The 17,263-nt window shown below is 34.9% G+C and overlaps 1 protein-coding gene across 1 annotated transcript; it reads left to right on the top strand.

Annotated features, from left to right (window-relative positions):
* Positions 1 to 5,919: 5,919 nt before the first annotated feature.
* On the top strand, positions 5,920 to 15,136 carry LOC145105447 (brefeldin A-inhibited guanine nucleotide-exchange protein 2-like). Its single transcript, XM_079042548.1, has 11 exons — positions 5,920 to 7,372; positions 7,665 to 7,985; positions 8,074 to 8,398; positions 8,599 to 9,021; positions 9,279 to 9,565; positions 10,215 to 10,488; positions 10,565 to 11,025; positions 11,836 to 12,157; positions 12,244 to 12,625; positions 12,746 to 13,434; positions 14,365 to 15,136. The coding sequence occupies exons 1-11, from the start codon at positions 6,147 to 6,149 to the stop codon at positions 14,962 to 14,964; spliced, it is 5,310 nt and encodes a 1,769-aa protein (XP_078898674.1). The 5' UTR covers positions 5,920 to 6,146; the 3' UTR covers positions 14,965 to 15,136.
* Positions 15,137 to 17,263: the final 2,127 nt, after the last annotated feature.

Below are 17,263 nucleotides of genomic sequence, written 5' to 3'. Positions count from 1 at the left end.
GAAACTCCTAGATCCTTTGAGATTCATTGAACAATTCAATGGTATGTTTAAATCTTGATTATGCCCTTCAGGTTTGTGACTAGGATACCGAGGATCACAAACAAGGTGTGAATAACCATGTAAATGTACTTGGTACTCTTAATGTCAATTATCACCTTAATCAATGTTCCGGTTAACCACACACGCTCCATTGACCTTATGATAAACATTAAGTTACCTTTTGCCACCCTTACTAGTCCAAGTTAATGTGTCGGTTAACCACACACGCTCCATCAACGACTTGGTAAGGTGCAAAGTGTAATTTCATGGATTAACATCAATTTCACATTTTCCTAAAGTAACTAAGATTGGGAATTTTGTAAAAGGTTTAGTTACTTTATAATTATCATTATACTTTTAATGAGGATTATAGTCTTTGTCCTACCCGTTCGGCTAATGACTCTCCACCAGTCAAGGAAGCGGTGGGTGAGAGTGGACACCCATTAAACTGTCATTTTATAGGCAGTAACCTTATACCCCCCTTATAGACCGGCTTCGTAAATGAGGCCTACTAACGGTAAAACCGACTTGTCTTCTACAAATTCTAAGATTTGGAATTAAAGTTCCATTTGGTGAGACTTTACAAATTCCAAAACTTGAGGGCAAGTTTTGAAACTTTTCAAAACTCTTCAAGTCCATAACATATGAGTTTAATAATCTATTTATGAGAAAAACCTTTCATGTTCCATAACATCCATAACTTGAGGACAAGTTATGGAGTCCATTAAAAGCATTTAAAACATAATTTAACTAACATAGTAATCAAATAATTCATGCAAGATTCAATCAAACTCATATGAACAAGGCAATTCACATCAAACAATTTTCATGCAATTAGATTAATCATATAAACTAATACAAAACATGAAACTTTGACAATTACCTTCCAAATGGATGAGCATGATCATTACCATATCTTAAAAAACATATTTTTATGATTCAAAACAGTTTGGGGTAATGATCCTATCCATTTATGGCCTAAAAATTGATTTTCTGCACTTTGTACAACCAACTCGGCGAGTCCATGAACCAGACTCGTCGAGTAGCTCATTTAGTGCTTGGACTCGTCGAGTCCATCAGTGGACTCGGCGAGTTCATCAGTCAGAATACATAAAACTTATTTTTTTCAACTTCAAACAACAAGTAGCATCAAGTATATAGGAAAACAATCCTAGTCTCTGATACCACTGATGGGTTTTGAGCATTCTAACACTCCTAAGGTGTACATGCAACCCTAAAAACCTTGGATCTATGTTTTCTCTGTTATACATGCAAACTTTCATTTTTCCAAGGTTTCATCCTAACTAGCATACCATGAAGTATATGTAATACAAAAATCTAGTAGAATGACATACCTTTTCTTGTAGCTTGATTCCTTAAGCCTTTAAGAGCCTAGCACCCCAAGTGTGATGCCTCAAATGCTTCACACAACACCACCAACAATTGGAAGAACTTGAGAGAAGTATACTTGCACTCACAAAATCGGCTAGCCCTCTTTGCTTTCACTTAGGTGCCGATTTTGGTGGCTATGGAGTCCTTTATATAGTGTGACATACTAGGGTTACACCATGTAAACCCTAATGACCTTCCATATCCCTCATGCTCCATGGGTTAAAACCTTCATAAAATATCCATGGGTCACCACATGGGTTTAGCTTAACATTAAGGATTATGGATCATAAGCCCACTATATAAGAATGAATCATTTAAACAATCAATCCCCATTTATTTAATTAGTCTCTTTTGATCACAAAATTAATTCCAAACTAATTCTTGATCAATACTAATTAAATGATATGATTTCATATTAATATATTAGAACTTATTGTTGGATTAGGTGTCTAAGTCCATAACTATAATTGGTATGTACTTGAATTGATAGCAGCACAGTCCTTTTGGGTTGCCCTCAACCTAGCAACTGGACAAGGAAATTATGAAAGGAGAGATATTAATTTATAAGATTAATGAATTAATATAAATGATTTATTAATATGTTAAAAGATTAATATATTAATTAGAAATCATTATGTTTAATTAATAGTTAGCCAGAAATTAATCAGAATTAATTTTGGGGTTAAAATAATTAATTATAAAGTGCAGGGACTAGTTTGCAATTAACTAATAGTTGAGTGGAAGGTTCCAGAACCCCCTTGGAAGGAGGTGGACGAAATTCTTAGGGGAAACCCTAGAGATTTCGTCCAAGGGGTCCAAATAAGGCCTTTGGATCTTGCTTAGGCCCTAAGCAAAGGATAACTAGGGTTTTCCCTAAACCCTAGATCCCTTAGCTATTTAAGGAGCCTCCTGGCTCACATTTGAGGTCACTGATTTCTTTGGAAGAAACCCTAAGGCCGAAATTGCATACTCTCTCCATCCTCTCTCCTCCAAGTTTCCTTCTTGCTAGTTCTTGGGTGTGATTCCATTAGAGGCATTACATTTGTGGTGCTAAGCTTCCAAGAAGATCAAGATCAAGATCAAGAGGATTATCAATTGTTTGCTATAACAATTGAAAGGTATGTAACTCCTAAACCCTAGTTTGTTAATTTCGAAATTAGCCTCTCTCCTCTAGGGTTCTTGTTTTGCAATTCAAAGTTATATGTTAAATAGTTAAAACATAGATCCAAAGTAGGTTGCATGTGAACTTAGGAATTGTTTTCTAGTTTATTTGTTTTACCTAAAACCCATCACTTATAATATATTAATAAATCATAAATATCCTCTTCTCAAAAGTCCATCCTTACAAATTGTTCCGGTGCCATGCAACCCAAATAAACCATGCTACTCTCGGGTCAAGTACATACCAATTATAGTTATGGGCTTAGACACTAAATCCAACACTACCCAGAGCTATTCCCAGACGTAGCAGACTTCGAGGACAAAGTCTAAAATAAGTGGGGGAGATTTGTAACGCCCGGTTCCCAGTATGTATTTCAGATCAATTTATTCATTTTTATACATGAACTCGATGAGTTGGAGGCCCCAAACTCGTCGAGTAGGAATGGAATTTGGACGCGGGATCTAAAGTCTACTCGTCGAGTCGAGAGCCTCAACTCGACGAGTAGGGCTACCAGAATGAAACCCTAATTTTCAGGGTTTAGCACCCTATTTAAACACCTTAACTCCAAAGGCTGGCCTCATTTACAGGCTCCATCGTCCCAAACCCTAGCCAAGAAACCCTAATCCACTTTTGGAGAGTTTTGAGCCATTTTGTGCATTCTTTGTGATTTTGAAGCTTGTGAAGGAAAGAGAAGCTTGGGGATTCAAGGGGAAGCCAGTAGATCCAGAGTTTGAGTTGCATTTCTGACTCATTTGAGGTATAAAGTCGATACATTGGCTTTCTATTACTTAGATCTTCATTTAGGGTAGTATATTGTCACTTTTGGGCCATATTGAAGTCATTTTCAGGATTTGGGTATATCACAAAGTTGTGACTCCAGATCTAGGCACTCATGAGTTTATAAGGCTTAAAGTTGCCAGCTTTATTAAGCCTTGGCCCTTCTCCATGCCCTAGATCTATTATATAGCTTAGTTTTGGTGTTTCTAGCTTCATGACACCATGCATGGGCGTAAAGTTAGCAACTTTACGTGGTAACTTAGCCCTAGAGGACCAGATCTATGGTTTGGAAGCGTTGAAATCGATTGGAAGTGACTGAATGGATTTAGACTAAAGGGGACTCGACGAGTTGTTCATCCAACTCGGCGAGTTGGATCATGATCCCCCAACCTTTTCTGTTATTAAGCAAACTCGGCGAGTCTAGGATATGACTCAACGAGTTGGCCATGGTTTTTGGGTTTGAAGATTGAAGAACTCGACGAGTTCAAGGAGGAACTCGACGCGTTGTAGCGAAATGTCCCGGTTCTATTGATAGGAGAAACTCGACAAGTTCGTGTAAGAACTCGACGAGTTGGATCAAGATTTAAGAGGTTTATGATTTATGGGACTTGACGAGTTGATGGACCAACTCAGCGAGTTGAGTCAAACCAGAAGGTTGACTTTGACTAGAACATTGACTTTGACCAAAAGGTTGACTCTTAAGGAGGTCATGAATATGGAAGGGTAATTAAAGGAGATTTTTTATGTGTAGGAGTTGAGGGGGGTTGATTTCAGAGCCGATGACAGTTCAGCTACTTCACGGCATTGAGGTGAGTTACCTTCTAGTAGAAGTGGGTCTAAGGCACCAATGTCGACCCACTAGTAGGTGATTATAGTTGAGATGATTGTCTTTGTGACAATTGTCTGGTATGCCACTATCTGTTATGCTTTATGTGCTAGTATGCTATGTGTTTATGCGGTAGTGGTAGGGGTGAAATAGTCCCCGAATATTCGGTTGAAAGAGACCGAAGGGGTAGGCCAACACCCAGATATGCTAGGCAATATGTGATTTGTGTATATGCTAGGGTATTATGTGATAGTAGTAGGGGTGAAATAGTCTCCGTATCCAGTTGAAAGAGACCGAAGGGGTAGGCCAGCACCTATATATGCTAGGCAATATCCGGTTGAACGAGACCGAAGGGGTAGGCCAGCACCCAGGTATGCTAGACGGTTACTGGTTGAAAGAGACCGAAGGGGTAGGTCGGGCACCCAGATATGCCTGCCATTATGTTATTATATGGTATGTGGTATGATGGGGGAACTCACTAAGCTTCGTGCTTACGGTTTACAATTTTGGTTTCAGGTACCTCTTCTTCGAAGGGAAAGGAGCCGGCATGACTGCAGCGCATCACACACACAATTTTCCGCACATGAGATTCTTGGGTTTTGTACTCTGACATTATTTTCCTATGATATGTTTTTGAGATATTTGACTTATGTTTTTTCATGATATTAGATAACATTGATGGCATTTTCAGTAACCTGTTTTATGAATCTTTAAATTAAAAATGAAATTTTTGGTTTTGAATTTTGGGATGTTACAGATGGGTGTGATTGTGAGATCCTAGGTACCTAATGGATACTTGTTTTGTTTGTTTTTATAACATCCTAATTTTTTTAAGGAATATATTTAAAACTAATTATAAAAGAAAACATCCATGATATCATTCCATTAAGACTTTATGAACGAAATATCAGAGTTTGCTAACAACATTTCAAAACAAAAATACAAAGTCTAAAAGCCAAGTTACATCATTATAGTTGTTATGAATAATTTAACTTAGCATCATTGAAGTCTTTAAATAAATATGCGGGAGCTCATAGGAATTCATTTGTGTCATTTCCTTGAAAATATTAATATGCAACAGGTAAGTGAAACATTTAGCGAGCATACATAATAGTCACCCATTATGTCAAACATATACATCCACATAACACATAGCTTAGTACATATCACATATCACATATCACATATTACTTATCACTTAAACATATATTGTTGGAATCAACTCCACCCTAAAATAAACTAGCTCCCCCAAAGGGGTTTTTCAAATACTGCTATATAAGAACTCATCATTTTCTCCCGAGAGACATCTGACAAATCTATAATGATGAAAAATGGACCGGTCTTATATACATGTCTTGCTGCGGTGTAACTCGAGATAAGAAAGAAGAGAACGTGGTAATATGTGATTCAACCTAAAAGGAATAAACTATAAAATTAAGAAATCATAATAGATAAAATGAGTATAAGCTAGCATGAAGAAACAACATACAAAAAATTAGAACCATAACCAAAATATGAGTGTAAGTTAGCATGAAGAAACAATATACCAAAAATTAAAACCATAACCAAGAATTGTTGATGCTTAATTTTTCAAACTTGGAATTTTTGATCAAAATGCCAATTTCATTAAACCTCGAGAACAATCTCTATAAATTATTCTATATAAGTTAACGTCATAAAGAAGTTAGTTATTAAGCTTTTTGATCCAAAATAATATTTGGAAAATTTATCGTTTAAACATATTTTAGACTTTGTAACGAATGATCAAAACATAACTCGACGATCCAAACCCGATCTCAGAGACCACTTTCACTGTGTACTCCGGCGAACGCATTGCCGCTAACCACCATCATTCTGGCGGATCCACCGCCCAACCATCAACACTTCAGTTCAATTGAACCACCATAATTCACAACATCCCGTGTAGATCTAACCGGTTAAATCTGGGGGATGGCTTTTGCGGAAGCCGAATCCCGCCTCATCAACAGCATCCTAGTCCCGGCCCTAGATAAAATCATCAAGAACAGCTCTTGGCGCAAACACTCAAAACTCGCTAATGAATCCAAATCAGCACTCGAACACATCACTTCCGCCGAGAAAGCCCATCGTCTTTCCCATACATCCGAAGACAACCAATCGGATGTTGATCGGTCATCACAATCGTCAGTTCCCGGGGTCCTACATGATTCGGGCACCAACGAACTAACCCTAGTCGAATCAGTACTCATCTTAAGCCCTATCATCAACGCTTGCTCTTCCGGCAATGTCAAGATTGCTGAGCCAGCGCTAGATTGTATACAGAAGTTGATCGCCTATGGATATTTACGCGGCGAAGCGGACCCCACTGGTGGACCCGATGCAAAATTGTTAGCAAAATTGATCGAATCAGTTTGCAAATGTCATGAGTTTGGAGAAGATGGAGTGGAGTTGCTGGTATTGAAGACAATTTTATCGGCAGTGACGTCTGTATCTTTGAGGATTCATGGTGATAGTTTATTGCAGATTGTAAGAACTAGCTATGATATTTACTTAGGGAGCAAGTCTGTGGTTAATCAGACAACAGCAAAGGCATCATTGGTGCAAATGCTTGTGATTGTGTTTAGGAGGATGGAAGCTGATTCAGCATCCGTACCAGTGCAGCCAATCGTAGTGGCAGAACTGATGCAGCCTATGGAGAAGGGGGGAGATGGCGATGGAACAATGACAGTATTTGTTCAAGGGTTTATTAGTAAAGTTATTCAAGGAATGGATGGGGTTTTGAATCCAGGGACTCCAGTAGTTTCAAATGCTGGTGGTGGGGTGCATGATGGAGCGTTTGAGACAAAGACTTCAACTGTAGAGTCCACAAATCCTGCTGATTTGTTGGATTCTACAGATAAGGATATGTTGGATGCCAAATATTGGGAGATTAGCATGTATAAGACAGCATTGGAAGGGCGAAATCGGGAATTGGCAGATGGGGAGGGTGACAGGGATGATGATGTAGATGTTCAGATTGGGAATAAGCTTAGAAGGGATGCATTTTTGGTGTTTCGAGCTCTTTGTAAGCTATCAATGAAGACTCCTCCAAAAGATGCATTGGCAGATCCACAGTTGATGCGAGGAAAGATAGTTGCTTTGGAGTTGTTGAAGATTTTGTTGGAGAATGCTGGGGCTGTCTTTAGAACTAGTGAAAGGTACACACTTATGCTATGTTTTCCTCTTCAATGTTGATAATTAGGATGATGCTTCTTTTTATGTTGAAATTTGAGTGGAAGTGTGCTCTTTTAGGAATTTAGGGTTTGTTAGCCTATACTCGTTGCATTGACACCAGCTTTTTCATGTTGAGGCCAAATAACCACATAAAAAGAACTAATGAATTCTAAAACATATCATGTGCTGTAGTTTCTTGATAGTTTCCCTTTCATTTCAACTGATGATGTTTTACTTTCATGCTAATCTTCTTTTTTCCCTTCTATTGTGGAGCAGATTCTTAGGTGCCATTAAGCAGTACTTATGCCTGTCTTTATTGAAGAACAGTGCATCAACCCTTGTAATTGTATTTCAGCTCTCTTGCTCAATTTTCATTAGCTTGTTATCAAGATTTAGAGCTGGATTAAAGGCAGAGATTGGAGTGTTCTTTCCCATGATTGTTCTCAGAGTTCTAGAAAACGTTGCTCAACCTAATTTTCAACAGAAGGTGATAGTACTCCGATTTCTTGAAAGACTATGTGTTGTTGATTCACAGATCTTGGTAGATATATTCGTCAACTATGATTGTGATGTCAATTCATCCAACATTTTTGAAAGGTATCAAATATTATCAACACATTAATGTTTAATATCAACCACCTTGAAAACTATACTGTTAAGTTAACCATGGTTAATCTTTTCACAGAATGGTCAATGGGCTGCTTAAGACTGCCCAAGGGGTTCCACCTGGAGTTGCAACTACACTTTTACCACCTCAGGATGCTGCCATGAAACTGGAAGCTATGAAGTGTTTAGTAGCTGTTTTGAAATCAATGGGCAACTGGATGAACAAACAATTGCACATTGAGTTGGTTGAAAACAATTCTGAAAACCTAATTCCTCCAATGGAAAATGGGATTTCAAATGAGAATGAGTCTGTTGACATATCGGATTCTCATTCTGAAACCTCTAGTGAGGTTTCAGATGCTTCAACAATTGAGCAACGTCGGGCTTACAAACTTGAACTTCAGGTAAATATTTTAATCAAGAGACCTTAGCTGTTTCATAGTGTCATACATAAGGTTCATTTATTATGCTTCTACCTGTGTTAAAATGAAGATGTTAAGTCATTCTGTCCAGATCAAGTCAAAAAGAAACAACCCTTTACCTCAATAAGCCAATCAACCTGAGTTAATGTTATTTTAGGGATCTAATGTATGATTGATGGCAGGAAGGTATATCTCTTTTTAACCAGAAGCCCAAAAAGGGGATTGAGTTCTTGATCAATGTAAACAAGGTGGGGGATTCACCCGAAGAAATAACAGAGTTCTTAAAAAATGCATCTGGTCTAAACAAGAGTTTGATCGGTGATTATCTTGGGGAAAGAGAAGATCTATCACTGAAAGTAATGCATGCATATGTTGATTCATTTGACTTTCATGGTATGGAGTTTGATGAGGCTATAAGAGTCTTTTTACGTGGCTTTAGATTGCCTGGTGAGGCACAAAAGATTGATCGGATTATGGAAAAGTTTGCTGAACATTACTGCAAATGCAATCCAAAGGCCTTCAGTAGTGCTGACACAGCTTATGTCCTTGCTTATTCTGTTATAATGCTTAATACTGATGCTCATAATGACACAGTCAAGAATAAGGTATTATCAAAAAGTTTTACTACTACCAAACAGAGTAAATTACAAAAAATGGTCCCTTTGATTTCTGATTTTTACCATGTTTAGTCCAAAATCGAAACCCTTTTCAGTTTTGGTCCTTATTTCAAGGTTTGAGGACCAAGAGTGAAAGATGTTTCAGTTTTGGACCAAATACGGTAAAAATCAAAGAGTACAGGGACCATATTTGTAATTTACTCTAGCAAATATGTTTACTCGGCCTAAAAGTTTTATTTCTGCAGATGTCAGCTGATGATTTTATAAGAAATAACCGTGGAATAAATAATGGAAAGGACTTACCTGAGGAGTACCTAAGAGCATTGTTTGAGCGTATAACAAGAGATGAAATTAAGATGAAAGAAGACGATTTTGCCCTTCAACAGGGGCAGTCTGTAAACTCGAATGGGGTTTTGGGTTTAGATGGTATATTGAATATTGTGGTGCGTAAAAATGTTGAAGAAAATCAAACAAATGAGGATCTTATGCGACACATGCAGGAACAGTTTAAAGAAAAAGCAAGCAAATCAGAGTAAGATGAATTGTCTATTTGAGTTGCTTATTTTCCTTTCAGCATTCATCACTGTAACTTCTTGAGTAAATTACAAAAATGGTCCTTGTGCTTTCTGATTTTCATCATCTTAGTCAAAATCAAAACCTTTTTCAGTTTTGGTCCTCAGTTCTTCTAGGTTTCATATCGATTTTGGTCCCTGAAACATTGAAATTAGGATTAAATCAATATGAAACCTTGAATTAAGGCCCAAAACTGATAAAAAAAAAGTTTCAATTTTTGGACTCAGAAAGCACAGGGACCATTTTTGTAATTAACTCTAGCCTCTTTGTTTTGTCCCCTAAAATCTTAAAATAAGGACCAAAGTCGATATGAAACTTTGAAATAAGGACCAAAAGTGAAAAAGGTTTTTTAGTTTTGGAAAAAACCTAGTAAAAATAAAAAAGCACAGGGACCAATTTTGTAATTTACCTAAACCTATTTTTTGGTCCCTTAAACCTTGAAATAAGGACCTAAATTGATACGAAACCTTGAAACAAGCAACAGACATGAAAAATATTTCAGTTTTGGACTAGATATGGTAGAAGTCAGAAAGCACAAGGGTGATTTTGGTAACTTACTCTTAACTTCTTTTTTTTTTTTTTTTTTTACTTGTGTTGGATTTTTGTAGGTCAGTTTATTACGCTGCAACAGACGTATTTATAGTTACATTCATGATAGAAGTATGTTGGGCTCCTATGTTAGCTGCCTTTAGTGTTCCCCTTGACCAAAGTGATGATGAAGTAGTAATAAATCAATGCCTAGAAGGCTTTCGTTATGCTATCCACGCCACGTCAGCAATGTCCATGAAAACTCATCGCGATGCTTTCTTGACCTCACTCGCGAAATTCACTTCCCTTCATTCACCAGCCGATATCAAACAAAAGAACATAGAAGCCATCAAGGTTTGTGTTCTACAAATTTTTTACAAAAAAATTATTATTTATTATTTATTAGTAATAGTAATTTATTATTTCACAGGCAATAATTACAATTGCGGATGAAGATGGGAATCATCTACAGGACGCCTGGGAGCAGATCCTGACATGTGTTTCTCGGTTTGAACATCTGCATCTTTTGGGACATGGGGCCCCACCGGATTCCACGTTTTTTGCTTATAATAATCAAAAAAATGAATCTGAAAAATTAAAACAACCAAAAACGAATATCCTTCCTGTTCTTAAGAAAAGAGGAGCTGGGAGGATACAACAAACGTCTACAGCAACAAGAAGAGGCTCATATGATAGTGGTATTAATTTGGTCTCTAAGTTACAAATGTTGGAACAAGTTGGTGAAATGAATCATATATTTATAAGGAGTCAAAGACTAAACAGCCAGGGGATAGTTGACTTTGTCAAGGCACTTTGCAAAGTCTCCATGGATGAACTTCGCTCAGCATCTGATCCACGAGTTTTTGGCCTCACTAAAATTGTTGAAGTCGCGTATGGATCTTCTGACTCTTTTCACTCATTCACTTATTACCTGATTTTGATAGCTATAAAAACATTTACTAACATTTAGAAATATATATATATATATATATATATATATATATATATATATATATATATATATATAAATATTAGAAAAATCTAAATAAGAAAAAGTTAAAACTTTAGGAACATTTAGAAATTAGAAAATTTATAGTTATAATAAATAGAAGAAGATGAAACTACCACTTCATCTTTCTCATCTCCATAACAATCAAAAAAATTTCTCATGCTAATTTTCTCAAAATTATGATACCCATGAATAAAGATTTTGAAATATTGTCTAATATATATAAATTAAGTTTTATTTATTTTTATCTTGTTTTGTAGTAAAAAAACATACATATGGAGTTTTATACGTTAATGTAATTTCAAATATATTAATTATGTTAAAAGAACCAGTTGATCTATGTAAAAATAATCTATGGTAATCAGAATATTGTATTACATATGATGTGTTTACAAGAGGGGATATAAATATAACATATAATTACATTCTGATCCCTATAGTATAATAAATATATTAATTTGTCTAATATATGTTAAAATTCATATATTTTAATTTTCTTTTCTATAATAAGAAAATTATATGTACTGTTTAGTTATTTAAGCTTAATTTAAATCATACTGACTTTTATAAAAAGATAAAAATGATATAAGAATTGAAACTGATAGGACCCATAATTAAGTTTAGTGAAAAAGCTTTACTATAGCTGAAATTACATAAATGACCCTCTAGGTTTTCTTTTTTTCTTTGTTCAGTCACTATAACATGGATCGCATCAGGCTTATCTGGACAAGCATCTGGAATGTACTTTCTGATTTTTTTGTGACAATCGGTTGCTCTGAAAACCTATCGATTGCAATATTTGCAATGGATTCATTACGCCAGCTGGCAATGAAGTTTCTGGAAAGAGAAGAGTTGGCTAATTATAATTTTCAGAATGAGTTCATGAAGCCTTTTGTGATTGTCATGCGAAAAAGTGGCGCTGTTGAAATTAGAGAATTGATCATCAGATGCGTCTCTCAAATGATTCAGTCTCGTGTCAGTAATGTCAAGTCGGGATGGAAAAGCATGTTCATGGTATCATTATCATACTATATTTACGAAAATACCCTCGCATATTAAAATAACTTTTTCTGAATTATATTTTTTGTTAAATTTATCAGGTGTTTACAACAGCAGCTTATGATGACAAAAAGAATATTGTACACTTGGCGTTTGAAATGATTGAGAAGATAGTGAGAGATTATTTCCCGTATATCACTGAGACAGAAACCACTACTTTTACAGATTGTGTAAATTGTCTTATTGCATTCACCACTAGCAGATTTGACAAAGATATCAGTCTTAATGCTATTGGTTTCTTGCGATTGTGTGCTGCAAAATTGGCTAAAGGAGATATTGGATCCTCCTTGAAGAAGAATAAGGAGAAAGAAGTTTCTGAAAAGACATCTCTATATTCTCCACAAAGAAAAAACAGGAGATCTGATAATGGAGATTTGGCAGATAAGAAAGACCATCTGTATTTCTGGTTTCCTTTGTTATCAGGTAACGAAAAGAAATTACTATTTTTATGTGAAAATATATTTGATAATAGGGTAGCCATGTTTATGCTAATTCCATTCCATCTAACAAAACAACCCTAAATCTTGTCTTCTATTTCCTCAGGTTTATCAGAACTGAGCTTTGACCCAAGACCCGAGATCAGAAAAAGTGCCCTTGAAGCACTCTTTGATACACTCCGAAACCACGGGCATCACTTCTCTCTACCATTATGGGAAAGAGTATTTGATTCTGTCCTCTTTCCAATCTTTGATTACGTTCGCCATGCAATCGATCCTTCTTCTAATGAGACCCCTTCACAACAAGGAATTGATGGCTACCCAGGTGACCTTGATCAAGACTCATGGCTATATGAAACATGCACTCTTGCCCTCCAATTAGTCGTGGACCTTTTTGTCAATTTCTACAACACTGTTAATCCACTTCTAAACAAGGTGTTATCATTGTTGGTAAGTTTCATCAAACGCCCTCACCAAAGCCTCGCTGGAATCGGAATCGCGGCGTTTGTTCGGTTGATGAGTAATTCCGGGGATTTGTTTTCCGAGGATAAGTGGGTTCAAGTGGTGTTGGCTTTGAAAGAGGCGGCTAATGTGACACTTCCGGATTTCTTGTTTCTTTTGAATGGAAATGGGTTGAATGGGAGTTATGAGGATGTTTCTGAAAGGAAAAATGATGGGGATTTTGCTGAGTCTAGTATGCGGGATGAAGATTTGGAGAATTTGAGGAGGGAGCGTTTGCATAATGCTGTTTCTGATGCTAAGTGTCGGGCTGCGGTTCAGCTTTTATTGATCCAGGTGGGTACATCTAATTGCATATAGTTTGTTTGATCTAATTGGATATAGTTTGTTTGGTATGATGGAATGGAATCAGAAAGGAATGGAATGGAATGAGCCATTCAAACATGTTGTTCGTTCTAGACAATTAGAAAACTAAATGAACTTAAATCGTAAAATAAAGAAATAAAAAGTTTTTTTTATAAAAATAAAATGTAAGCAAATAAAGATATATCGCTAAAAAAACTACACAGTACACATAAATATATATTTTATGTTGTTTGAAATATATGCTATTTGTAATTTTAAATAGACAAAAAAAAGTTATTTTTCATGTTAACTAATTGCTTACAAAATAAAAGGGAAAATTACAGAAAAACCTTTATATTTTTGACATATTTTCTGTTTAACCACTTGTACTGTATTGTTTCTGATCAAACCATTAAAAGTTTCCAATTTAACCATTTTGATTGTCAAATGGTTAATCTGGAAAATTACCAGTAGAAACCTGATATAACAAAACGACTTTACTGTTGTCAAAAAGGTTAATTTGAAAAAAAATGTCTGAAACTTTTATGGTTTGATTACTAAAAAAATAAAGTATTGGTGGTTAAACCACAAAACTGTTCAAATTTTAATGGCATTTTTCTAAAAACTAGAAAAATGAATACCATAAATAGAATTACAATCCCAAAATTAATTTTCATACTTTAGAAAACAAAAGATAATTTAATTGAAGCGTTGAAAATTTTCATAAAAATTGTTGTAATTGAAGATTAATTTATAATTACAAGAAACCATTCCATTCCATCAAGGAATGAAAAAAATGAATCAAAATCCATTTGTATGTTTTTCTATTCCGTTGTGATGCACCATTCCATTCCCTCTTCGATTCCCGCATTAATCTACAAATAAATCTAATATATTTCCAAAATACCGTAAATTTGGCAGGCAATAATAGAGATCTACAACATGTACAGACCACAACTCTCAACAAACAACACATTACTACTCTTTGAAGCAGTACACAAAGTAGCAAATCATGCCCACAACATCAACACCAACACCACATTACGTTCCAAACTACAAGACCTTGGCTCAATCACACAAATGCAGGACCCACCATTACTACGCCTTGAAATCGAATCCTACCAAACCTCCCTCACATTTCTACAAAACCTTGCAATCGACCAACCTCCATTTTACCACGAATCCAAAGCAGAATCCCAACTCGTTGACCTTTGTCAAGAAGTCTTGAAATTCTATATCAAAATAGCACGTTTGACTGAGTCAACTACTACCGGGGCCCACTGGTTTATACCATTGGGATCCGGGAGAAAGAGAGAACTGGCTGCACGTGCACCTCTTGTTGTTACAACTCTACAGGGTATTTGTAGTTTGGGAGATTTGTCATTTGAGAAGAATTTGTCTCTCTTTTTTCCTTTGATTTCCAGTCTGATAAGTTGCGAGCATGGGTCTAGTGAGGTCCAGGTGGCACTTAGTGAAATGCTTACATCTTCTGTGGGTCCTGTTTTGTTGAGATTATGTTGACACACTCACACACACTATCCTATATTCTTTTTCCGTTGGAAATATTGTTCATATTGTGAGAGTTAGGGAAGCTTTTTCGATTGGTTCTTCATAGGATCAGTAGGAGTTTTGTTGTATTTTAGCAACTGTTAAACGTTTTAGCTTTAAATAGATTGATTTTATGTAACAAAAAGTGCATCTTTTTTGTTTTTTTTTTCTTCTAGGATTTGGTTTTGTAGTGCTCTTTTGTAGGTAAATTGGCAAACAGTTTGTGGCATTAGCAGGAAAAATCAAGTGGTTTTATTACGCATATTATAGGTATGGATTATTTTCTACATGTATGTTTTTTTATTGGTTTGGTGGTATTAATTTGTGCTTTTGATTGCTAATTGCTAGGCATGTTCTTCACTGATGATATTTAAGTATTTAACTCTTATCTTGGAAGTCAGATCTGGGTTTTGGCGATGTTCTTTGACTTGGATTCAGGTAACCATTTGATTGTACACATGACAATTAATTAATTATTATTAGAATAAACTGCAAAAACTGTCCTTGTTTGTCGTATGCAATTTATTTTGGTTTGGGTCCTTACATGATTTTTTCATTATCTATTCGTATATTTATAACTTTATGTTATCATTGATATTAGAGGGCCCCATAGAACCCCTCCCTTCAAACGATCGGCCCCACCCCTCACCCATTTTCTTATGGACGGGCGTAGTCCGTAGATAGAGACGTACATAAAATAATAAAAGGCCCAAAATATCCGAACTAATAAATGAAATTCTACTAACCGCAAAAAATACAATTTACCCAAAGAAAAACAACAGATCCTAGACAAGTTTTATTATTAATTAATTTATCATCGACCAAAAAATCCAACTTAGACTTGGAAGTTTGAACTCTATATATTTTGGAGTTCACATGTAGCCGTCAAAATTATTTTTTAATAGTATGAAATCAAGATTACTCACGAACACCTACCTTTGCAAAAACTAGAAAATTGTGTGAAGATTTATCAAAAAAATTCATGTTATCACATTTCTTTGTCAACAGAGTCTGTCCAAACTAATTTGAGGACCGGAGCAAAAACAAAAAATAAGACGCAAGTTGTAGGCAAATAGCTAAAAATTAACAGTAAAAGTTACAATTACTTGAGGTTTCTAAGGCTTAGTTAAATCTTAAATCAAACAATGATGATAAAAAAAGCAAGTAATAAAACGAAAACACATGATTTCAAATGGTCGATTCTGTTGACTTCTGAATTTTGTTTCTCTTTGTAGACTTGAAGTTTCCACTAATATAAACAATTTTACTTCTCTTTCAACTTACCTACATATATAAACAACATAATAGAAAACTTAAGTTAACATATAACAAAAAACATAAATTAACTTGAGAAATTAAATATCCTCCTATATTTTCTTTCTACATATCCTTCTATACATCTTAAATGATGACATGTATCATATTTAATAAAAATAATAATATTTTAATACACTTATGTGACACATGTCACTATTTAACATGGGTATGAGGTTGATGGGTATGAGGATGTGTTAGAAAAAAATATAAGAGAATATTTAATTTCCCAATTAACTTTTATAAAAATCGAGAGTGAAGAAAGTGACATAAAACAAGGAAAATAAACAATGAACTCCTAGCTTAGACCATCTATATCGGGGCTTTCAAACCCATTGCAAAGAAAATTTGAAGCCACATAAGCAATCATCTTTCAACACAAGAAAACCCTTTCAAAGATGTCAACTCATCATTATACCAATTCTTGTTTTATTTATTTATTTATTTTTTATTTCTTTAGTAGTTAATAATATATATAAATTAAACACATACTTTAGTTTTTAATGGATTAAATATCAATTTGTGCAGGTACATAATCTATACAAAACATGTATGCTAATTATTTGTTTATTTAAACTGAAACTAATTATATTTATATATTTAATATATAAGAAAATATGTAAAAATTATTTTTTATTGAATTAAATTTTAATTGATTTTAAATTATACGAAAAACTTATATATATATATATATATATATATATATATATATATATATATATATATATATATATATATTGAAAAATTGTAAATTGGTTGTTGATGTGGTAATAGGGTCCATTTTGAAAGATGATTGTTATTGTATTGATGTGAATGTTAATTGCAAAAGCTGATGTAGCTCATTTGAAAGGTTAATGATCTTGCATTGATGTGGATGATCTTACAATGAATTTTGTGTATCGTGACTGAGAAATGAGTTGATATTAATGAGAAGAAACAGGGCCGGCATCACTCAAAT

Source organism: Lactuca virosa, chromosome 4 (assembly GCF_052849685.1).
Source record: "Lactuca virosa cultivar CGN04683 chromosome 4, Lactuca_virosa_CGN04683_v6, whole genome shotgun sequence".
Classification (NCBI taxonomy): domain Eukaryota; kingdom Viridiplantae; phylum Streptophyta; class Magnoliopsida; order Asterales; family Asteraceae; genus Lactuca; species Lactuca virosa.
This window is presented reverse-complemented; position numbering and strand designations above follow the sequence as displayed.